General features: G+C 38.8%; 1 protein-coding gene across 2 annotated transcripts in view; it reads right to left on the reverse strand.

The window, feature by feature from the left end:
• Positions 1-25,770, reverse strand: part of LOC117386209 (mitogen-activated protein kinase kinase kinase 11) — an 85,923-nt gene that overhangs the window by 11,728 nt on the left and 48,425 nt on the right. For both annotated transcript variants that reach the window (XM_033983541.2, XM_055228874.1), the window contains exons 5-9: positions 25,487-25,730; positions 18,002-18,118; positions 5,476-5,647; positions 4,537-4,649; positions 1,869-2,513 (exon numbers count right to left, since the gene is read on the reverse strand). In XM_033983541.2, the coding sequence (XP_033839432.1) occupies positions 1,869-2,513; positions 4,537-4,649; positions 5,476-5,647; positions 18,002-18,118; positions 25,487-25,730 (1,291 nt within the window). The remainder of the gene's footprint in view (positions 1-1,868; positions 2,514-4,536; positions 4,650-5,475; positions 5,648-18,001; positions 18,119-25,486; positions 25,731-25,770) is intronic.

Consider the following 25,770-nt stretch of genomic DNA (forward strand, 5'->3'; position numbering starts at 1 on the left):
GCAGACCGGGGTAGTGGTCCCTCTGTAAGAGGGACCGGAGGGTGTGTTCCAATTACAGGGGAATCACACTCCTCAGCCTTCCCGATAAGGTCTACTCCAGGGTACTGTAGAGGAGAATCCAACCGATAGTCGATCCTCGGATTCAGGAGGAGCAGTGTGGTTTTTGTCGCGGCCGTGGAACAATGGACCAGCTCTATACTGTCCATTGGGTCCTCGAGGGTTCATGAGAGTTTGCCCAACCAGTCCACATGTGTTTTGTGGACCTGGAGACGACATTTGACCATGTCCCTCGTGGTGTCCTTTGGGGGGGTACTCTGGGAGTATGGGGTCCGGGGCTCTTTCCTAAGGGCTGTCCGGTCCCTGTATGACCAAAGCAGGAGCTGTGTTCACATTGCCGGCAGTAAGTCGGACCTGTTACCAGTGCACTCCGCCAGGGCTGCCCTTTGTCACCGGTTCTGTTAATTATATTTATGGACAGAATTTCTAGGCGCAGCCAGGGGCCGGAAGAGGTCTGGTTCGGGAACCACAGGATCTCATCTCTGCTGACTCATCTCAGATGATGTTGTCCTGATGGCTTCTTCGAGCCAGGACCTGCAGCAGGCACTGGAGCGGTTTGCAGCCGAGTGTGAAGTGGCTAGGATGAGAATCAGCACCTCCAAATCCGAGGCCATGGTTCTCGATCGGAAAAGGTGGTTTGCCCCCCTTCCGGGTGGGTGGAGAGTCTCTTCCTCAAGTGGAGGAGTTCAAGAATCTCGGGGTCTTGTTCACGAGTGGGGGACGAATGGAGCGTGAGATTGACAGGTAGATTGGTGCAGCGTCTGCAGTGATGAGGCCACTGTATCGTTCTGTTGTGGTAAAGAAGGAGCTGAGCCGGAAGGCAAAGCTCTCGATTTACCGTGTCAATCTACACTCCTACACTCACCTATAGTCATGAGCTACTGCGGTAATGACCGAAAGGACAAGATCGCGGATACAAGACGGCCGAAATGGATTCCTCCGTAAGGTGGCTGGGCGCACCCTTAGGGATAGGGTGAGGAGCTCAGTCACACGAGAGGAGCTTGGAGTAGAGCCGCTGCTCCTACACGTCGAGAGGAGCCAGTTGAGGTGGCTTGGGCATCTGCTCAGGATGCCTCCTGGACGCCTCCCTAGGGAGGTGTTTTGGGCATGTCCCATCGGGAGGAGGCCCCAGGGAAGACCCAGGACATGCTGGAGGGACTATGTCTCTCGGCTGGCCTGGGAACGCCTTGGGGTCCCACCGAAGGAGCTGGAGGATGTGTCTGGGGTGAGGGAAGTCTGGGAGTCCCTGCTTAGACTGCTGCCCCCGCAACCCGGCCCCAGATAAGCAGAAGAAAATGGATGGATGGATGGATGGATTAATCAACTGAAGGATTAAAGAGGTACAGCACTAGTGCCTTGGTTGAGGTCTATGTTCTCGATGTCTTTTTATTAACATTTTTTTACTTTTCAAACAACTGATGAACTAGTTACATCTTTCATTTTGGCAGTGAGAACCAAGTGACTCGAAGAACTAAAATAAAAGTTAGAATTGAAAAAAATAATATTATTATTATTATTATTAATTGTAATTTACTTATTTTTGCTTCTAAAATGTAACAAATTATCCTTGTCCTCCTAAAATTTTTAACCCTACATGTAAAGTGCTTTTTTTAATCTTGCTGTTTATGTCACATTAACTTTTTATTCATAAAACTGGTCACATACTAGAGGAATGGTAATCTATGAGACAATGTAAATGCATGTGAATTTAGGATTACACTGTTGGTACATCTTTGTGATTTTCCTTCTAACTATAATCAACACATTAAATTTAATACTCTGATGTCCCTAGATGAGTTCTTCACACTCACCAAGCTGAGAGGCGTGCAGACCCTGACTGGAGCTCCTCCTGGTGGTGTCTGTAGGGGGCTCCCAGGCCTCACAGCCCTGTTCCCCATTTGCCGGCTGAATATTGTGAGTCCACTCCCCCGAGCTGACCGAGCCAACCCAACTGTCCCGCTGCTCCTGGGGGGTCCGTGGGGCTTTAGGACTGTGGGGGGGCTGCAGCATCCGGTGTCCACTCCTCTCTCTTGGATTTGGAGGGGGCGGGGTCAACAAGAGGGGGAGGGGCTTCAGTTCTTGTCGCTGCAAAGCTAGATCCAATATCGGTTTCGGGAGCGGTTCTGATGTGGAGAAGGTTATAAGGTCATCCACTACGGGAGGGTCCGTTGTGAGGGGTCTCGGGAGCGATATATCGGGCTCGGAGGGTGTGCGCTCGCCAAGGGAGGGGGGGTTGCTGCGTGGGGGGACGGGAGGGGGAACGTCCAGAGTGCGACCCAGGGCGACGGAGGCTAACAGGGAGCCACCACCCACCAGGGCCTGATGGGTGCTCTTGAGAAGCCCGCCCAGGAAGCCCCTCTCTGGGTGCGGGGAGCCGGCAGGAGAGGATCCCCCTCCATCGCTGCTTGAGTCGCCCTGAGATAGAGGCAAGCGCAGACTGTCTTTGGATGACGAGCCTGCAAGAAAAATGTTTTATTATTGTTTATTTCTTTAATTCTTTCACTTTTATATACACTAATAAGTAGTGAGTTTGAGTGACACTAGTTAAAAGGTGCTTTACCTAAATTTTACTGTGTTAAAAATGTAAAAAACAAACCCAGTTAATTTGAAATGGTTTGCAGTGGTCCAAAGTTGTTCCTCACTTACGGTATGCATTTCAAGCATCCCAAATATTCACTGCAATTAGTTTATTTTCAAACAACTTTCAGAGACCAGAGGTGAGTTTTCCGGTTACGGTAATGTTAAAAACAACTACTGGTAGCCTGCTTACAGTGTACTTTCTGATTATTGAAAATAAAATTATAATTAAATGCAGGAAGGACACTGGTCTAATTTTGAGCTCAAGAACTACTTATACAATATATCTATATTAGAACAAGACACATTTAGCTAAAATCCACTTGAATCTTTCATAGATGTTGCCGTGGGTCACTGCAAGCAACTTTCAATAATAATAATTTCAATTGTACTCCTATGCTTTCTAATCCTACTTTGTTTTGTTGTTTGTTTGTTTTTTGCATTTGTATATGCGACAAAATAATGTGGTTTATGTTTTATTTGTATGTCCATTTAAATGGCTATGCTTGCTGGAGTCCATGAACAGACTAACAATTTGAGTTGGGTCCACCGGTACGCCTAAGATTTTCATTTGGGTGCACCTGAACATGATTTGGATGCACCAAAACCGGTGCTTATATAAGTAATAATAAGGGCAAAATAATGATTTGTTTTCTTTAATAAATGTGTAGTATAAACAAAATAAAGAATTACAAATTTTATTTATTCAAAGAATTTACATGTTCTTTAAGTTAAAACAAAACAGAATGTGTTAAAGTCTATATATTTAATTAATAATAAACTATTAAATAAATATTGATTTAAAAAACTAGTCAGAGAAAGGTTTGTGCTTTCTCTTACATTTCACTATAAGGGCAGAGTGAGTCTTCTTACTTTCAATTTTAATAGTTGATCTTTGTAGTCTTTTGAACAATAGCAGCCTCATTTGAGTAACTATAGAGGATCTCCAGATTTGATGCTGCTCTTTAAAGGTAAATACACCATCTCATTCAAAAACAGATGAAAAAAGCCAAACGTATGAGCTCTGTGGTGCATTTAGCTCTCACACACTTTAGTGGTTTGTACAGAGTTGAGGGGAGACAGGAGAGAAAGTGAATTAACACTTTTTTCTTTTAACTGTCAATTGAAAAATGCCCAAGCACAGGTAGCTCCTAAAGTGCAGTGGATTTGTCCAGTGTGAGTGCACACAAATTGTGCCCAGGCATGGCAGGGTTGGGACTTTGGCCCGTTTGGAGGAGGTGGGACAAAGCACGGCACAGTTGGTAATGTACGCGCACACGCATGATGCCCTGTCAGGTGTACTGATGTTACTCATACGAGGAAAACACTCCAAAACACACTGTGAATCTGCACTTACCTTCAATAAGGACTGTGGACAGAGACAAAAGTTTTGCAGCTTCTCGCCTCCTGTTATCCTCACTCTTCCTTGTAACCATAAACTCACAGAAGAGTGTATCAAAATAGAACTCACATCTGCCTCACTCTTTAATAGATATTTCAGGCCACTGGTATTATTTTATCTGCTTAAGCGCTGTGTGATGACATCACCGGGCAAATGTAAATGCCATTAAGCCTATTGACCTTATTCTGCCCCTCCCCACCACTTTTGCCATAAATTACAACTAAACCGCACTGCATCGATTCTCTGGGAGGCTTTAAAATGACTTAGTAGTCTGCATAGAACTCATTTGTAAAGCGCTTTGAGCACCTTGAAGGTGGAAAAGCGCTATAGAAAAAAAAATGTGACCATTTGCTATCAAGATTGGCAGCCCCATGCAAAATAATACAACCCAAATGAAGATGGTAGTGGCCACAGTACCTTCCAGAATAAGATGAATAGATCTGCTTTAGAACTACAAGAGATTATAGTGATGTGTAATAGCAGATGTCACGGGGTCATACCGTTCTGTGCGGCGGGAGGGGTGGGCGTGTGGGGTCGGTACGTCTCAAAATCATCCTTGGACTCCCTGCTCTCATTGCTGTCCGATTCCAGCAACTTGGCACGCATGGACAAGCTGGAAAAGGTAAAGATGGTATGTTGTGATTATTATAGCATAATATAGAGAGTGAATCAAGAAAATGCATTTGGTGCACAACTATTTAAACACATGATAACAGTAAGTCATAATAACAACCTAGAAAGAAGTTATGAAGCTTAAAGAAACTGTATGAAAGATTTAGATTAGTGTTTTGGTTCTCAAGATGATTATCCAATCAGAAAGCAGAATTTGCCTCACATGAGACTCTCATTTTTGTTTCAATGCTGAAAACCAGTTGGTTTAAACCTAAAAAGACTCTTTCTGCGCTGAACTGTCACTACCCAAACCCTAGCACTTGCGACCAATTATTAATCAGTGCCTCTTCTGCTACAGTATATGCTCTCTATATTCTGAAAATGAGAAAAATTTACATATGTGCTCTATATACAGGTTCTCATCACAATACTGTATCCTGAACACTTCTATTGCTGGGTTTCAGATGACATCACAACATTTTATAAGCCAAAATGATTTAATACAGATGGGGGTCCAGCTAAAATGAATATTGAATATTAATTTTCCTTGTAATATAGTGAATTCTGGGGTCATGTCAGAGAATATTTCATAGTAAACTGCAATGGTATCAATAGGATAAACTGTCTCTGTCCCCCATCTGAGAGTATGACATCATCACATTTTAGAATCCGAAAACCACCAATGTATGACTGGACAATTTCTGAAAAAAACATATCCTTACAATTGTGATTATATTTACGATAATTACCATTTTTAAATAGTCTGAGTTCATCAAGTCCTGAAGCATTAACATTTGACAGAAAACAATGAGCTGCTAATGTAATACCTGCTCTCTTGTGGACTGAGGCGCAGGAGTTTGGGGCTCTTGGGGCTCTTGGGGCTCTGGGGTCTCCAGTGGGGCCCCAACCGCAGCTCTCCATTGGCCTGTTTGAGAGAGGACGTCTCCAGGGACAGCACCGGACTCATGAAGCCTCCCATGCTGTGGTCACTGGGGGACACTGCACAGACAGAGGAGACACAAGGTAAATATTTAGTCTACCAACAGTTATGGGGACAAGATTTTACAGGACCATGGCAAAACTGTAAATATTGTAGGACTGTCAAAAGTATCAAACATCAGATACTATTGATATTAGTATATGATTTTTGATCTTTTTAAAATCAAGGTATGTTTATTGTTTTCAAATTATCAAATACAATCAAAAACTAAAAGAACAAGAATTAATAATACAAAAACAATACAAATATAAAGAAAAAGAACAAAATGTTAAACAAAACCCACAAAAAATAAGAAACCCACCCAGTCACCACACGGGTAAAATATTTATATCAGGTGCTGTATTCATTCACATGCAGCTACGCTGCAGCCTATTCTTTTTAAAGAGCTGGGTACAACTCAAATACATTGATATTTTGACTGAATGAAAATCTATTTTTTTCTAGCTTTAGACAGGACATGACATCTTGTAATCACTGTGAGCATGAAGGAGGGTTAGCGTCCTTCCACCTGAATAAAATAGTAATGCATGCATAAGTAATGCAAAAACTAAAGAATATTTTTTGTGGCACTAAAATGTACTTGATCCTCCAAAACACTAAAAAGGGCCAATACAGAGTTTGGTTCCACCCTATTATTGAATATCTGGGACAGAGTGTTAAAAATGTTTCTCCAACAGGTTTGCAGGTGTGAGCATGACCAAAAACATACTGCCAAGAGAGGCCTCAGTCAGGCCACATCGAATGCACAATGGGATAACTTCAGGGTACATGGAAGACAGCCTAGACATGAAAATATGTGCTCTATGTACAACTTTGAATTGAATTAACGATGGCGAGCACAGAAGGAAGATGAATAAACAAGTTGGAGAGCAGAGGACCAGACATCATCAGATATAACAAGACACAAGTCCTCCTCCCAAATGTTTCAGAATGTATCTACAGGTGGGCTTTTCAGGTCTAGCACAATATTGTACAACTTAGAGATAAGGCCTCTGGATGGCTTAAATGACAATATTTAATTCACAATAACTGCTTTTGTAGCAGTTTGTGTATTGGACAGTTGTGTATTAAGGAAGTGTCGTATCTCAAGATGACGAAAAAAGTCTGAATTTAAAAGGTGAAACTTCTCTTTCAACTGTGCAAATGATGTTATGGTGCCATCTATCAAAAAATCTTTGAAACGTTTGGCTCCCTCTCTATGCCATTTCCAAAAACCTGCATCCATGATTGATGGCTTAAACAAATGATTGTTAAGAATTGGACTCCAGAGTGAGAAACTGGCCAGGCCAAAGTACTTCCTAAATTGCCCCCAAACCTTCAAATAATGTTTGACAACTGGATTATCAAATAATGTAATGGAGGGTAAAGGTAGGGCAGAGCCCACTGAGGCCAAGGGGGACAGTTTCTGTGAAAAGAGTTCCAATGCAACCCAGTCAGGACAGTCAGGCTGATCATAATAGTTGGACCAATGCACCAAACATCTCAGGTGGGCCGCCCAATAATAAAAACAAAAATTAGGCAAAGCAAGGCTCCCCTGGAGTTTAGATTTTTGGAGATAGATCTTGCTAAACTGTGGACATTTGCCCTGCCAAAGATAGGAAGTTATGAGTGAGTCCAGCTGTTGGAAGAAAGCATGAGGAATAAAAATGGGCAATGTTTGGAAAAGATAAAAGAATTTTGGCAAGATTACCATTTTAACAGAGTTTCCATGGCCCACTAGGGACATTGACAAGGGTGACAATTGAGACATCAGCTGCCTGGCCTGGTTCAGTAGAGCAGCAACATTTTCTTTAAACAGGTCCCTGTGCTTTTGGTAACAATTACCCTAACCCTAACCTCAAGATACAAAAACCTTTCATATTCAACCTTAAAGTTTAAATTAGAAAGATCCAAGATCTTGTTATTGATTAGAAATAGCTCAATCTTGTTGATATGTAATTTGTGACATGAAAGAGTGCCAAAATGATTGAGCAGCGCTAGAGCAGTAGGAATAGATTCACTTGGATTGGACACATGGAGCAGAAGGTCGTCAGCGTAAAGAGAGACCCTGTGCTCAACACCCCCCCTCCAAATTCCAGATAAGCCATTGCAGGTATGAAGTGTGATAGCAAGTGGTTCTATGGCCAAGTCAAAGAGCATGGGGCTTAAAGGACACCCTTGACAGGTGCCACGGTACAATCTGAAGGGCCTCGACAGTTGGGAATTAGTACGAATTATGGCAGTGGGGTGGGAATAGAGCATTAGGATCCACAAGGTAAAGGTAGGTCCAAATTTGAATTTGTCCAGCAAAGCAAAAAAGTACAGCCACTCGATGCAGTCGGAGACTTTCTCCGCATCTATAGAAATTATACATTATTATATTATTATTATTTGTTTACTTTAGATATAATGGTCAGGAGGATGTTTTCCAGTCTGAGAGTTAACACTTTTGCCAGGACCTTGGTGCCTGTATTAAGAAAGAGATATAGGTCTGTATGAAGAACAGTTTGTCATGTCTTTTCCTTTCTTAGCTATGAGTGTTACACATGCCTCCGAGATGGACTGGGGTAGATGACCCAGTTTACAGGATTCTGCAAAAACACAACACAATAAAGGTGAAAGTAGTTTTGAAACTTTTTTGAAAAATTCTGATGGAAACCCGTCTGGGCCAGGACATTTGTTTGACTGCATTGCACTTATGGCTTTGACTATTTCCTATTCAAAAATTGGCTCTTCCAGTCTTCTTGTAAAATCTGTTGGAAGTGTGGGAACGTTGAGCTCATCAAGAAAAGTATGAATTGTATTTGAATCCAAACTTAATTCCGAAGTATACAGTTGAGTATAGAACTCTTTGATTTCTGTGGGATCTGTGGTGACATGATCAGTGCCCATTTAGATTTTTGAAATGGCCTGTTTGGATCTGAAGCCCCTAAGGTGATTAGCTAACAATTTGTCTGACTTATGTCAGGTATGTATAAAAACCTGGTTTTATTTTTCAGGAGCAGTTGTTCAAACTGGTAAGTAGTGAGCAGGTCGAATATAGCTTTCAATTCAACTCGTGGTTTATATAGATCAGGACTTTTATTTTGAGAGTATTGTTTGTCTATTTCACCTATTTGGCGTAAAAGGTCACTTTGTTCCCGATTTGAATTGCGTTTCATCCTGGCTGTGTATACAATAATCTGACCATGCAGGTAAGCTTTCAAAGTATCCCATAGAGTGAGGTAAGAAATATCCGGAGTTGTATTGGTATCCATGAAAAAGGTTATTTCCTTCTCAGTAGTCTCTATAAAGTTGGCATCTGATAGTAAGGTTGAATTAAAGCACCACTGCCTGGATACATGAAGAAGGCCAGGTAGCAGTACTGAAAGAGTAACAGGTACGTGATCAGATATAACAATTGGTTGGTACTCACAGGAATGAACAAAGGGTATAAGTAGGGTTTCTAAAAGGAAATAGTCATTAGAGTATGAATGGTGCACTTGAGAGAAAAAAGAAAATTCTTTGTCATTTGGGTGCAAAAATTGCATCATCACAAATACCAAAATCCATAAGAAAATCATTAGTAATACAGGTCAACCAACAGTTAAGGTCACCACCAAGGATGAGATGATAAGTATTAAAATCTGACAGTGACAAAAACAAACGCTTGAAAAACTCACGGTCATCCACATTCGGGGCATACACATTAACCAAGACAACAAATGCATTATATAATTTGCCAGGGAGAATTACATATCGGCCTTTATTGTCTGATAATATTATGTTTTTCAAAAGGAATATCCTGAGAAATGAGAATTGAAACACCTCGAGCCTTGGCCTGAAACGATTTCATATGAGAGAAAACCTTCTTCCACTTCATAGGGTGGTTTAAACCCTTAACGTTCTAGCTCACTATGTTAAGACTATTTACCATCGTGCATGTTTAGAGGGGTATAGAATTGTTCACAATAACCTGGTAACAGGTTATTGTGAACAGCAGTAGGCAGAGTGACCAGCACTTCCCCCAAAAGATTTTAAGATAGCAGCATTGTTTGCAATGACGTGCCCACCCCCTACCCCTTCCAAAAAAGACAGCTGCTATTAAAAAAAGCAGCAAGCTCCATATATTAAAAACCTTCAGACAGCCCGTCCTCTGGATGATGCTTAACAATCGAACTACTAAAGCCCCAGCAATAGCACCCCCTTTAATAGGATAAATGTACCATAAGTAAATAAAATCCAATTGTAAATACTCTAAATATATCTTGACGGTACCCCCAACGGAAGACCAACGTACTATTTACAATAGTTACTACTTTGTAATATAATAAACGTGTACAAATAGTAGTATAATTATTAAAATAAAATGGTAAGCAGTGTAGCCTAAACAGTCACTAAAGGCAAAATGGAAACAAATGATGGCTATTTGCATCGCCTATCAATTAATAAGAACACTGGCAAGTAAACATAACGCAAAAGGTATAAATATATTGCCAATTACGGCATTTACCGTGATTCACCCAGCCCTATGACACACAAGATAAGTCCAGGGAAAGTCCAGTTTTTCCATCTATATGGGAATGGGCTGTTGGGAGGTATGATCATCGATGAATTTTTGTGCCTCCTCAACAATACCGTTCCACTTCTTGACACTGCTGGATAGTGTCAGGCAGAGACGAGCTAGGTAGAACAGAGCGGGCTTTAGACCTTGTTTGTAGAGGTCCGCCATCACATCTCTGTACTGTACTCATCGAGACATGACCTCAGCGCTGTAATCGTCCACGATGCAAATCTGTTGGCCATGGTAGTCAAACATCCCTTTGCGTCGTGCTTCTCTGATGAGAAGATCCTTTGTTTGGTACCGGTGCAGGCAGAGAATGACCGGCCGCGCACCTGGTCCTGGCCTTACTGCTGTGCAATGAGCCCTGTCGATCTCTGGCGGGGATGGCAATGTGTTCTGTCCAAATGCATCTCGAACCAGCCGTGAAAAAAGTCAGTAGGGCAACCCCCTCAGTAGACTCCGCCGAGCCAAGGATATGTATATTTTGGCATCTGCTACGGTCCTCCAGATAAATAACTTTAGCCTTAAGTTTTATGTTATCATCTCGAAGAGAGGAGGTGGCGTTTTCAAGCTCGCTAACACATTGGCTAATGTCGTCAGACGAGAGCTCCCGAGAGGATATGCGCTGGTCGTGGTCATCCACCAAAAGCTTGTACTGGCAAAGTCAGCGAAGACTTGAACTCAGCAGAGAGAGTTTCACAGTGCTTTTTGGCACTCGCCTCCTCCTTCTCGATAGGTTTTTGGCTCTTAGGCGACATTGTGAAAGAGATTATGTTCACGGTTGGGTCAAACGGATAGGAAAAAAGGAAAAAAATACTCAAATTAAGATTATAGGGGGCTAAATGAAAAAGAAGTTTTGAATTCTGCCGGAGCACACTTGCACTATGTCTACTCCATCTAAGTTACCAACCGGAAGTCAGAGTTTTGATACTTTTGACATCAAAACTAGATACTCATTTGAGGAATTATTGATACTAAAAAGTCACATTTACAAGACAGAAATGAACCTTTCCTGAATAGCTTTAGAATGATCATGAACTGTATCAGAACAAGTATCCTAATATCCTAATATCATTAGGCCTGAGCCGAGGGACCTAATGGAAAAAGCCAATAGCTAGTGTGCAGATTTGCACTAAGAAAATGGCTCTCTAGCACCCTATTTGTTGTGGACTTGTGAAAAAATTTAGTTACATATATGTATTATATATATATATATATATATATATATATATATATATATATATATATATATATATATATATATATGTATATATATATGTATATATATATGTATATATATATGTATATATATATGTATATATATATGTATATATATATGTATATATATATGTATATATACATATAATTTGCAATTGCAATTTTTTGAAAACCCCACTGGCTTTTTCTTTGGAACATATTTCACAGTTCCTCTGATGGCACCTCTTCGTCCAGGCGCTGCTCCACTGTAATGTCTCGTAATGTTCTTTTCCTTGTTAAAACGTATTGCTGATGTCGTCCGTGTGTTATTTTCCTCCTTCTTTATGTCGAGTTTACATGCAAAGTCTCCAGTGGACGCGTGTCTTGGCTGCGCTGTGTTTCTGCGGTGTGTTTTCAAGCGTCAGAGTGGCACGAATCAGGGGTTGACGTGCCGTGTCTTGAGTGTTCAGGCGTCAGACACGTGTCCAAAAGTTGAAAAAGCTGAACTTTTGGGTGTTTGACGTGCAGCGTCAACCAATCAGAGACTACGCTCCAGTGACAAAGCAACGTCATTATCCGTAGTAGAAAGTAAAGTAGAAGTAGAAAGTAGAAAGACATCAACCACAAACTAGCAGCAACTTAATTATGCTGGGCGCACAGGCTAGCAGTCACGGACCCTGACACTTCGCAGAGCCGATCGCCTCCGTTGATGGGTTTTATGTAATAAATACACAAAAGCCACTCTCTCAGCCTAGTCTGCAGCTTTCACAAAGACATAGGGAAAACAAGACATCCAAAGGCACTCGCAGACTGCAATGGATGGCGTCCATGGCGTCCAGAGCATCCATGACGCGTGTCGGGGGCGTCTGCCCTCAAATGCAAAGGTGTCCAAAGAGGCATCCAACGCTTTCTTGACGCCCCGGTGTTTGAGAGTCACACTACTAGCATTGAACATTTATGTAAATCTGGCTGAAAGCATTGTGCACTGTACAAGAGACACGTCACGTCCATTAGCCAATGAGAACGCAGAACACAATGTGTGTTCATACACTGTTAAAAAAAAAAAAAAAGCATGCAAAATTGCACTAAAAAAAATCTGCATAACAGCGAGACCGCAAAAAGTGAACAGCGATATAGCGAGGGAACACTGTATTTAAAATTTTACTAAACATTTTACCGAGATTTGTTTATTTTGTTTTTATTTATTCAAATACTTAATCATTAATTCTGGTGAAGTTTACACTTTTGGTTGCTAGATATGACTATATTACTAAATATTTCCATAACTGTTACCAAGCAACCATGTTAACAAGGGCCAAAACTAATCAAAATTACACAATAGTTATGATTAGACAAATAAAAACACCTTTATTTTGTAATTTGCATGTTATAAATCAATGTTTAATCTGTCAGAAAAAATCTGTTCCTTGCGTGTAAGCTGTCCCTGAATTTTTTGTATTGATGACAGAGGTATTTCATTTGGAAGTCATCGTTACTTCCTGTATTCTTGTACTTTTCAACTTTTTTTTCCCACAAACTGGCACTAAACTGATTTAAAACTGATTTTAAACTGAAATAATAAATATTTACCACAGATATTGTGCCACCAAATCACGTAAAAATGAAAATCATGAAAATCTGATATATTGGCCCTTAGGCGAAAATGTCTGCTGACCCTTGCTCTATATAATGCTTCATTTTTGCTATTGATCTTAAATTACATACATTGTAAACCACAATATTGATCTAAAACAACTTAATATATGAACAGTCCCACTGACTTCCTGTTCAGTGCAGCAGAATAGCTGTTTCATATCAAAATAATTTGGATCTAAACATTTACACTACCTTTTCTCAACTGCATGTTTATGATGTCATTTGAACTGCTTCGCTTCTAAGAGCACTGGGAGGTTGCATTTTAAAAGGAGCTGTGTATAAGATTTAGATTTTAAATTCAATAAACATTGTGTTGACAATTATAAGGTAGACATGTTCAAATCAAATATAACTTTTACCTATAACAATACTAATGCCGATTTATTTTTAATTACAAAAACATTTTTTTAATTAATAGTCAAGTTTTTTATGCCTCACAAGTCTCTCATTTGGGTTTAACCCTAAAAGGACTCTCTCTGATCTGAATCCTCTTTACCTAAACACCATCACCTGCAGCCAATCATTAATGAGTGCTAGTGCAGCCTCTGTAGCTCAGCAAGTGAATTCTGGAGGTTCTGAGCTTTTACATGAATGGTTTGTTAATATACTGACAATGAGAACAACATGTTTGTGTCCTCTAGGTTAAAGCGCTGGCAACCCAGGTTCAGTTGTGATTGTAATACCATTTTTAAAAACTGTAAGAGAGCAGGCCTGCAAACAGTCCCATTTAAGCTGTTATACTGTGAAATCACAATGCTGTAAAATAAATAAATAAATTAATTAATTAATGCTTATACATAGCCAGTTTAGAAAGGAGGAATTGATGTAGCACTGACAGAACTGCACTGTGCGCTAACGACAATTAGCAGATTTAGCCTGGGTTCCCTCGTTTGGCTAGCACTACCAGCGTGAAAACATACACCTCACTCGGAGCCTATGGAGCAGAAGGATTTCACCCAACATGAGAAGAAGGTGAGCGGTGTTGTTATTAACAGGAGCTATTTAAACTCACTCCATGTGGATTTAGGTTTCAATTGAAATTTTCTTATGAGATTTTTTGTAGCCTAATATAATGACTAACTTAAAAGGCCCATACAGAACTGACTATGTCTACTGATCAAGAAGTTAAAAGTTAGCTGGTAACTTGAAAGATTAATCAGAGACTAATCTTTCAAAACTGCTTCATGATATCACAAGGTGGAACAGAACATTTTGAACTTTGGAGATGTAGACAGACTAATAACTAGGATTACAAAGACACAGTGGTGGGCCATGCTTTTCACCCTTGGGCCTTCTCTCCTCGCCTAAACATGCTCAGAAAAATGAATTTATTTTATTTTCATAAATATGCAAACACAAATATTGTCTATTCTCTGTTCTCTTTATGTCATATTATATCAACTTTGTTGAGTGATGTCCAATGTTGTTTATTGTGGTAGAGTTTTTATCCAATTATATTTCAGCTAGCTTGTGTTGTCAGGCAAATTTCATTTTCCTGGGGCCTTCAAAATAAACAGAGCAGGCCCCGTCCACTGTAAGTAGACACAGACACAGTCAGTTTCAATAACCAATGTCCTGTGATTGGATAATAAGCACCGCTAGAGCCGGATAGGTGGCAGTTTGCAGAATGTCAAACTAAACCCAGAGATCCAACAGCTATTGCTGTATTTTTAACTATAATGGCCGAAGGAGAAGAAGAGACTGATCTGGTTGCAGATATACTTTCCACGCCATTTTCAAGACGGGCCTTTCACAAAAAGCTGCGCTAGTTGGTACTTTCCATACCCACTGTACATCACAACTTCTCATATTGTCTACACTGGACTAGACTAGACAAGACTTAATGGGAAGTGTAGGCATAAAATATACCTATTTCAGTAGATGAAGTAGTAGTAGTAGTAGTAGTTAAAAGATACACTGAGTAAATTTTTCTAGTGGAGGGTCTGCCTTATTGGAGAGGTCATTGCTTTACCAGTGATGTTCTACAGTTTGGCATAAAACATATATCTTCACTGATACAAGTAGGTCATGCCACCAGGCCAAGTTACAGGTCAGATCTGTGGTGACCCCACTCACAGTAAGAATGCAGGTTTTCTCAAGTACATTTGCGCATAAGAGTCTCCTGTAAAAAGAGGGTATAATGCAAAATCTTTAATTTCCAACTTAAAATAAATTTGTGGTTCTTGCTATGGATTTTGAAAAGCTAAAATATCGGTATCGGTAAATATGGGATATCAGTATCAGCTTGACAAAAAAAAATTCTCCCAGTTAGCTATAGGCCTATTACCTTCTTCTCATCAGCATTAACTATCCTCATTAGCCTAGCGTAGCCATTAACCAGATATGAAAAAGTGTCACTCTTGTGGAACAATTACAACAGATGGTTTGAATTTCCACAACCACCTCTACAAACAGCGTCACCACACCACCTCTGTGTCAACCGCATTGCTAATTGTTTGCTCATAAATCCATTGTACTGGCCCATTGCTAAACCACAAATTTGCTACTGTGGCTAGTAACTATTTCTTATTTTCCAAGTGAATATAGTCTGTACCAAGGTGAAACAGAATGCATTGGATATATTTTAGAATACTGCAGCTGCAGCAAATGCTTGAGCAAGTCTATAGCAAACACAGTTGGATGTCTCCCCCTGCTGGTGTCATAGGAGAACTGCAAATAGGAGAAAAGAGTTATGCGTTATTGATTCAAGGAAGGGTGGTAATATTTTGGGCTATGAGAGGCTATTGAAAAGAAAAAGAGAGGGGGTGGAGAGAAAGGGAGAAAGGGTCAGGAGAGAGAGAGAGAGAGAGAGAGAGAGAGAGCGAGAGAGAGATAGAAAGAGTGCAAGAGAAAGAAGATTGAGGGAGAAAGAAGGAGGATAGATAGATAGGTAGATAGATAAATACAAAAAGAGAAAGAGGAGGATAGATAGATAAAAATACAAATAAATAGAAAGATAAAGAGAGAGATAGGAGGGAGGACAGACAAATAGAAAGATAAGAGAGAAGAGAACGACAGACAGAAAGATAAAGAACAAGAAAGAAAGAAAGAAGAGTATATAGATAGAGCGAGAGATAGATAGAGGGAGAGATGGAGAGAGCGAAAAGAGTAAGTGAGAAAGGAGGAGGGTAGATGATAAATAGATGGACAGATAGAGAACGCTAAAGAGAGAAGAGGGAGGGAGAAAGACGGATGATGGAGAAATTGACAGATGAAGAGAAAAATGGAGAAAAGAGTGAAAGAGAAAGAGGGATGATAGATAAATCGACAAATAGATGGACAGAGAGAGAAAGAGAGACAGATAGAAAGAGAGAAGAGGGGATGAGGGAGAAAGAAGGAGGATAGCTAGATAGACAGATAAATAGAAAGAAAGATTGATGACTGTCCAAATATTCATATATAACTCTCAGAGTAATAGAGATACATATAAAGATAAAGAGAAAGAGAAAAAAGAGGGAGGAGAGGGAGAGAGAGATGGGGGTAGAGGCCCAAGGAAACAGATTAAAAGACAAAATATGTGGGTGGTTTTGGAGAAATCTGAAAGAACCGTTTTGGACATAGTGCTCTAGTCTGGCTTTTATAGGTGAGGACTGCGCTTCTCAACCTCTACATTAATAATTGTTTACAACTACAAAGATTTGAGTTATAAAAAACCTCACACTCTGCACCCTCTAAAAAGACTCTGCATCATACATCTAGGGTATAAAAACATCACATGGGTATTTTTCAACAATAAAACACATAAATGAAAGTCTGCTGTGGTGCTATGGCGAAATTATACCTCTTTTTTTTAATCAATATTACAGTTTACAATAAACAAAATGCAAAATAATAGCTATAATTAAATACTTAAAACTCCAAAAATGCATAATATGTCTTCATTTAAATGTGTAATAGATACTTTAGATCAGGGGTCGGGAACCTTTTTAGCTGAGAGAGCCAAAAAAGTCACATATTTTAAAATGTATTTCCGTGAGAGCCGTACAATATTTTTTAACTCTGAAAACAACTAAATGTGTGAATTTTTGAACAAGACCAACAAGTATAAGAAGTCTCTGAATGTATTATTAATATTTTTTTTAATAACATCGTTATACTGAACCTATCCAATACATAAAATACTTCTTACCATTAATGCGACCATACACGGTGCTCCATCGGTACACACCCAAAATAAGGTTTTCCATCTGTAGATTTTTTTTTCTTTTGTGAACTCGGTGAAAGCCTTGAATAAATCCTCTCCTTTTGTTGACGCTTTCATTGGGAAAACAGCAAGACTTTCCTCTGGCATTGTGTCATCGGCAGCATCACACTGAACTGGGATAAATGGCTTATGTCTGTTGACTTATCCAAAGCGAAGGAAATATAAGTCGCTGTATTTATGTCCTGCACTTGTTTTTCTTTCACTTAATTTACCATCATGATGGCATGTCTTTTATTCGTATATCTTTATACATAACATCATCAAAAAGTTCATTAGTGGTCCCCGCTCCTTCCTCTGTCGATTCCTGCTGAAATGTACGGTACACCTCATCTTTTTTTTTCCACCATCTCTGCGAGACTTAGCTGACTTAGTGATTAAACGGTGGGAAGTTTACTTCTTTACCTCACAATAACTTGTGTTGGCTACTGCATATAATCCAATAAAAACAGAGGTGTCGGACGCACCCGTTCCCCGAAGGACAGATGTGATTGGCTCCAGTGCAGCCCTGAAGCCCTGAACAGGTGCAGTAAAACATTAATGTATGGATTAAAATGCACGAGAATTTATTTGTTTTTATTTTATGGTTATTTTTAACACAGTGATTTCTGTAATGTTTTACTTAAATATCAGCAAATTTATTCATTACTTATTGTGTTAACAAATGTCAGTTAAGATTTATCTGAGAGCCAGATGCAGTCATCAAAAGAGCCACGTCTGGCTTGCGAGCCATAGGTTCCCGACCCCTGCTTTAGATACTGTAGCTGTAATACTCACATTGAATGGCCCGTAACCTGGGTCCAAAAGAAGGAGATGAGCCGGAACCTAGGTCAGGGGAGTTCCTTCTCTTCTCCAGACCTGGGGATGCCTGCACTGTGATCTTATGGATGAAATCTAGAAGTACAAACAATAGTAAATGCTAGAAGTTGTTAAAATTGTTCAGAAGCAATGCTGCAATGATTCACAAACAACAGGATATTTTTATCCTGTCTTATATTGCATAAAAACAGCTAACCCTGTAGTTTGTCCTGAAATGTGATTCTTGTATTTTCATTCTTGTAGTTTATGACTCATTTTGTCAGTTTTTCTGGACGCTTTTAAAATGGGAACTTTGAACATTAGATTTGCGATTTATTTATTAAATAACAGGATTCTATTATTTAATAAATAAATCGCAAATCTAATGGCAATCACAATAGGCCTCGTTTATGAAACATTCTTACAAACAAATTTGTACTTAAGGCCCTCTTACAAAGATTTTTGGCCTTCACAAAATGTTTTTTTTAACTGAAAGTGTTCTTTTGGAAGAACAAATCCCACGGACGGTCAAGAGCACTCGTGAGAACAAAAATTCAGCTGTTTCTAAATATTATTAGTCTAATAATGCAACACAAAATTTAAATTTCTTCATGATTGTAGGTTATATATTTTGTTAAATTATTACCTATAAAAATAAGTGCTAAAAGAGCAGTAGTAGACGCACTCTACCTGACTTCCTCGTTCATGCTCCCTTGCACTTTCACATGTAATAATACCAAGTCCTTATTGGCCCTATGTGGACGTTTAGAAGCCATTCCTTACTAAATACATATACAGTTTTATGTAAATGAAATGTAAAGGAGTGTCATGGTGTTCATAGCTGGATATTGGTAAATTAGGCGCAACTGACATTTGGCTGCTTAAGAACGCATTGGGAATCTGGCACAGAGTTCTCTAGGCATCTTCTTAAAGTGGAAGTTATGAAATTTTTTTAAAGAAAACATTTATGAATGAGGTCCAATGTTTGTCCGAAAAATCTACCTACTTTAAAAGAACCCACGTACATAATAATTATACAAACAATGAACAATAATAGGTACAGTGCAAGACAAGGCTCTGTTACATTGCCTCCTCAATAATTATGTTGGAATTATAACATTGCTTCAATGTAATAAAAATATGTAGCATTGCAACAGACCAAAAATACATGAAAAACATAATTTAAATAACTTAACTGCGCCAAAGCAATAAGCACTTTATGTACAATCTAACAACACTGACTTCCATAGGTTTTCATGAATAATAGATTATCCGGATACAGCGTGACCTTTGGAGAGCCTTTATTTTGTGCTAGCATAGCAACTTCTCAAGGCTAACCATCCGATTACGTAGATTTTTATGTGATTAATCTATCATCATTAGTTGCATATTTTGGTTTATAAAGTTTAGTGCTGCTAAACAAACATGCAAATTAAAATTAAAGGGGCTGTACTGTTACAAATGATTTAGTTCAGTTTTGTCACATTTTTAAGACAGTAAAAATCAGGTACATCACTTATTGTTCCAAAATATCAAATTCGCAATTAATCACCAAGCCAAGTTACGGGCAGGCCTATCTATTGAAATTAAAGGGTATAAATACATTCCTATGATTCAATTAATATAAACACATCTGCTGCTAATTTAAATGAAATGTCAAATAAAACACATAAAATCATAATAAAAATGAAATATGTACATATATATTTTTAGAACACAACTCTTATCTCCATGTTTCTAAATTTAATACAGGCCAATGGAGAGTTAAAATAAGAAAAACAAAAACAAAGAAACTATAGTTTTATATGAAAATGCTATAATGCATTTTCATATAAAACTAATTCAAATCCTATCATTCCAAACGTCATCATCAATGCTCGCAGCTGATTGGAGTTTCTCTAACTGGTTGCCCCTGACATGATGTTCCAAACAAACTGCTCTGTTTCTTGACTCTCTCTGGGTTTGAAAAGGTGGAGAGACATGTGTGAGTGTGTGGTTCTTTTCATTCATCTTTGTGAGCTTTGAAGTATTCTCAAACATGTCCAAATGCAAACGCAGTTCCAGCCTTCCCATTTCCAACTCTGCGGAAGGTCAGTAAACACCACAAGTCACCAAGATGTGAAAAAGACGGGCAAAAACTAACTTATTCCAAGAATACAGATTTAATCACATGTTTTGAACATGTTTTGCTTGAGCTATTCTTCATCACTGAGTGTATTTTTTTTATATTTTGTGACAAAATTTTAAAGGATGTTGAAGTTTGAAAAAAAAAAAAAAAAAAAAAATCAAACTAATATTTACAGTCCTGTGAAAAAGTATTTACTCCCTTACCGATTTCATAATTTTTCTGCACCTTTGTCAATCTTAGCCATTTCACATCAAGTAAATATTAGACAAAAATAGCTCACAAGTAAACACAAAATGCAGTTTTAAGTGCAGATTTTATTTTTTAAGGGGAAAAAAAGTGATCTGAACCTACACACATGGACAAAATTGTTGGTACCCTTAGGTTAATGAAAGAAAAACTCACAATGATCACAGAAATAACTTGAATCTGACAAAAGTAATAATAAATACAAATTCTATGAAATTTAACCAATGAAAGTCAGACATTGCTTTTCAACCATGCTTCAAAAGAATTATTTAAAAAAAAATAGTCATGAAACAGGCCTGGACAAAAATGATGGTACCCTTAACTTAATATTTTGTTGCACAACCTTTTGAGGCAATCACTGCAATCAAACGATTCCTGTAACTGTCAATGAGACTTCTGCACCTCTCAGCAGGTATTTTGGCCCACTCCTCATGAGCAAACTGCTCCAGTTGTCTCAGGTTTGAAAGGTGCCTTTTCCAGATGGCATGTTTCAGCTCCTTCCACAGATGCTCAATAGGATTTAGGTCAAAGCTCATAGAAGGCCACTGCACTGTAGAAAAGTCCAATGTTTTCCTCTTAGCCATTCTTGGATGTTTTTAGCTGTCTGTTTTGGGTCATTGTCCTTTTGCAAGACCCATGCCTGCAACTGAGACCAAGCTTTCTGACACTGGCCAGCACATTTCTCTCTATAATCCCTTGATAGTCTTGAGATTTCATTGTACCCTACACATATTCAAGACACCCAGTGCCAGATGCAGCAAAGCAGCCCCAGAACATAACAGAGCCTCCTCCATGTTTCACAGTAGGGACAGTGTTCTTTTCTTGATATGCTTCATTTTTCCATCTGTGAACATAGAGCTGATGTGCCTTGGCAAAAAGTTCCATTTTTGTCTCATCTGTCCATAGGACATTCTCCCAGCAGCCTTGTGGCTTGTCAACATGTTGTTTGGCAAATTCCAATCTGGCTTTCTTATGATTTATTTTCAACAATGGTGTCCTCCTTGGTCTCCCATTAAGTCCACTTTGGCTAAAAAAATGACGAACGGTGCGATCTGACACTGATGTTCTTTGAGCTTGAAGTTCCTCTTTAATCCCTTAAGAAGTTTTTCTGGGCTCTTTTGTTACCATTCGTCTTATCCAGCTCTTTGATTTGTCATCAATTTTCCTCCTGCGGCCACGTCCAAGGAGGTTGGCTACAGTCCCATGGATCTTAAGTTTCTGAATAACATGTGCAACTGTAGCCACAGGAACATCAAGCTGCTTGGAGATGGTCTTATAGCCTTTGCCTTTAAAATGCTTGTCTATAATTTTCTTTCTAATCTCCTGAGACAGCTCTTTCCTTTGCTTCCTCTGGTCCATGTTGAGTGTGGTACACACCATGTCACCAAACGGCACAGTGACTACAGACTGACAGACTGTAGCCCTATACACAGGTTCACTGACTGATTACAAGATTTTAGACACCTGTGATGCTAATTAATGGACCTTGGATTAACATGTCCCTTTAGTCACATTATTTTCAGTCTTTTCTAGAGATACCATCATTTTTGTCCAGGCCTGTTTCCTGAGTATATTTTTTTAAGTAATTCTCTTGAAGCGTGGTTGAAAAGCAACCATGTCTGACTTTCATTGGTTAAATTTAATAGAATTTTAATTTATTATTACTTTTGTCAGATTCAAGTTATTTCTGTGACCATTGTGAGTTTTTCTTTCATTAACCAAAGGTTAATGCCCCATGTGAAAACGTAATTGCCCCCTGAACCTAATAAATGGTTGAACCACCCTTATCAGCAACAACTGCCGTCAAGCGTTTGCGATAACTGGCAATAAGTCTTTCACATTACTGTGGAGGAATTTTGGGCTTTTTTTTTGGCCACTTTTCTTTGCAGAATTGTTTTAAATCAACCACATTGAAAGGTTTCCGAGCATGAACCGCCTTTTTAAGGTCATGCCACAGCATCTCTATTGGGTTCAGATCTGAGCGTTAACTTGCTGCCGTGCTTTGGATCATTGTCCCACTGCAGAACCCAAGTCCGCTTCAGCTTGAGGTCACGAACTGATGGACGGACAATCTTCTTAGGGGATTTGTTGGTAGAGAACAGAGCTCATGGTTCCTTCAATCACAGCAAGTCGTCCAGGTCCTGAAGCAGCAAAGCAGCCCCAAACCAACACACTACCACCATCATGTTTCACTGTTGGTATGATGTTCTTTTATCAAATGCTCTGTTCATTTTACTCCAGATGAAACAGGATGCACTCTTTCCAAAAAGTTCCAACTTTTGTTTTATCAATCCACCGAATATTTTCCCAAAAGCTTTGGGGATCATCAAGATGTGTTGTTTTTTTTGGGGGGTTTTTTTAGCAAATGTGAGACGAGCCTTTATGTTCTTTTTTGTCAGCAGTGGCTTTTGCCATGGAACTCTGCCATGCATGCCATTTTTGCCTTGTCTCTTTCTCATGAACACTGTCCTTTACTGAGGCAAGTGAGGCCTGGAGATGTTTAGATGTTGATCTGGGTTCGTTTGTGACGTCTTGGATGAGTCATCGATGTGCTCTTTGGGTAATTTTAGTAGGTCAGCCACTCCTGGAAAGGTTCACCACTGTACTGTCATAAAAAATTTGAAATTTTTTGTAACCTTTTCCAGACTGAAACATGTCAATTACTTTTCTAGTTATCTGCTCCAAAATTTCTTTGGCTCGCGGCACTACTTCACCTTGTCAAACATGTTCTAATTAAGTGCTCTCTTGATTTGAAAGGTCTGGTAATATCAGGCCTAGGTGTGGCTATAAAGTCGAACTCAGCTTTCCACAATAACATGATTAACCACAGTTATCTCATCATTTAACAACAATTACACACAGGATCATGTAGTTTTGGACAGTATTTTTCTCTTAACACAAACTCATCACAGAAAAACTGCATTTTATGTTTACCTGGGTTATCTTTGTTTAACATTTAAATTTGTTAGATGATCTAAAACAGTTAAGTGTGACAAACATGAAAAAAGTAAGAAATCAGGAATGGGGCAAATACATTTTCACAGCACTGCACCTATAATCATCTAAAACTAAATTTTTACAAATTAAGTTTTAGATGATCATACATTTATCATGGTATCATGATAAATGTATCATGATACAATTTTTTTTCCAAAATATAGTGTCTAGTTTTAAGATGTCAACATTTATTCACTTAATATTAGTTATGTTCTGTTTAAAATAAATTGTAATAAAGATCAAGTATACAGTAAAATTGACATATATTTATCTATTGGTAAATGGTCACAATATAGCACTTTTTCACCTTCAAGGCACTCTAAACACTTTACAACAAGGAACCACTCACCCATTCACACACACATTCATACACCAGTGTGCGCAGACACTGAGGGCAAGGTGGGTTAAGTGTACATAATTACCTTGTAAATTATGTGGATATTGTAAACAATGTAAATTAAATATGTCCGTAAAGCCTAACTATATTTGGTTGATGTCACTGAATTTTGAAAATCCCAGATGTTTGGTACAGTGATAAATGGGGATATAGTGTAGAATCTAGCACCAAAGTAATGAGCGAAAATACAGCTTCAACGCAAGTTTAACCAGTGTCACATTTTGAATGTTACAACTTTAAGTAATTAAAAACGCTATGAAAACCAGGTAGTAAGTAGTAGCAAGTAAAAAATAAACAACTTGCTCATCATATTCAACAATTTTTGTAGTTAATTAATCAAAATTTTTACTGTTATCAGTAAAATGAGTATTTTATATGAACTTGTGTACATCATATTTGGGAACACAGAAAAGAAAATACAAATTCTACCTACAAGTTCTGCCATATATTTAATATTGTCCATAGCTTTTGTCACTTGTAGACACATTCACTGTTGGAATAGTAACAAATTAAAAGTAATGAATATAAATGTAACTGGGCACTACACAAATGTGATTACAACGGATCCCAAAGAACTTGTTTAACTCCAACAAAACAGTCAGATGGGCAAAGTTATTGCAGTATATAATGCATTAAGTGGTCTCCCAAACCCTTAGACCCTTCTAGTATTTGTAAACAGAATGTTTGCAATCTAAAGGCTTGCAAACATTCTAGGGATGGAAAGTAAGCAGTAATCCTTTTTAATGAGAGCATTAGCATTAGCCACCAAACATACCTAACTATGGAAAAGTCACTCAGTAACTCACTGAGTAACTCAAGAGCCCTGTTATTATTAGCAGTTTAGCATAAATGCTAAGGGATAAATAATTTACATTTATGAAATGTTATATATTTGATAAATCAGTGCAGAGATATGGCAGTTTGACAATAAATATGGTCTTCTTTCATCAAGTCTAACAAAACCTTCTTTAACAAATGTTTACATAGTCGAGATGGCAGTACACTTTATTGTCCCCCCTTAGGAAAATTGACTGTTAATTTTTTTCCACTCTCACTAAACATCAAAAATATTGTTTTGGTTTTGCAACTTCAAAATGAATAGGATGGAACCTTTGTATCACCACTAGGCTGATCCAGCTTGTTCTGTTCCAATACCAATGTTGATACTATGGCTCTAAGTATCTGCCGGTACACGATATTAACCGATACTAGGGCAGAGACTGAAAATGTAATTTATTTCCTTTAAACACAAAAAACGTGTATAGTAAAAATGATCCAAATGTGTATCATAAATGTTATTTAGCATTTAAAGTAATTAGAACAGCTTTGTAAAAATAAAAGTTTATTATGAGTCATTCTGGGCCAACGTTGGCCAGTAAACAGTCTTATTACACCAATTTATAGACCAAAATGAGATATCAGCTGAACCGATATTCAGTTCAGAGCAGTTGCCACTTAGGGGGTTAACAAGACCACTGATTTAATCAACAGAAAGTTAGAGTTAGTCTTTTTAGAATGTTGTTACCTATTCAAAACGATGCCTGGAGTTGTATTTTGTTTCATTCCCACATGTTTAAGTAAGAGATGAGTAAGAGAGTAAGAGTTTTACTAAGTTTTTTTTAAGTTAACAGCTACCATTTACTTGTTTCCCCTCCACCTTCATGTATCTACAATTATGGGTCGGTCGTGTTTATACCTTGGGGCATGCTGATCATGCCATTCTTGGCCTTGAGCTTGTGCTTCTTGAAGGTTCCTTTCCTCTTCTTGACATTGGGCTTCTCCTGGTTGTGGTTGAGGTGGAGGATGAGGAGGCTGAGCTCGCGTTCAAACACGTCCTGCTCCCACTGGGCCAGCTGTTGCTCTCTCTGCCTCAGAAACTCCTCATGGGACTTCTGCTCTAGAGCAGCTCTCTTTAACTCCTCCTCACGGCAACGCAGCTCCTATAGGGAAAAATGCAGATAGATCCGTGTATCGAATGTT

The sequence above is a fragment of the Periophthalmus magnuspinnatus genome, chromosome 18, assembly GCF_009829125.3.
Source record: "Periophthalmus magnuspinnatus isolate fPerMag1 chromosome 18, fPerMag1.2.pri, whole genome shotgun sequence".
Lineage (NCBI taxonomy): Eukaryota > Metazoa > Chordata > Actinopteri > Gobiiformes > Gobiidae > Periophthalmus > Periophthalmus magnuspinnatus.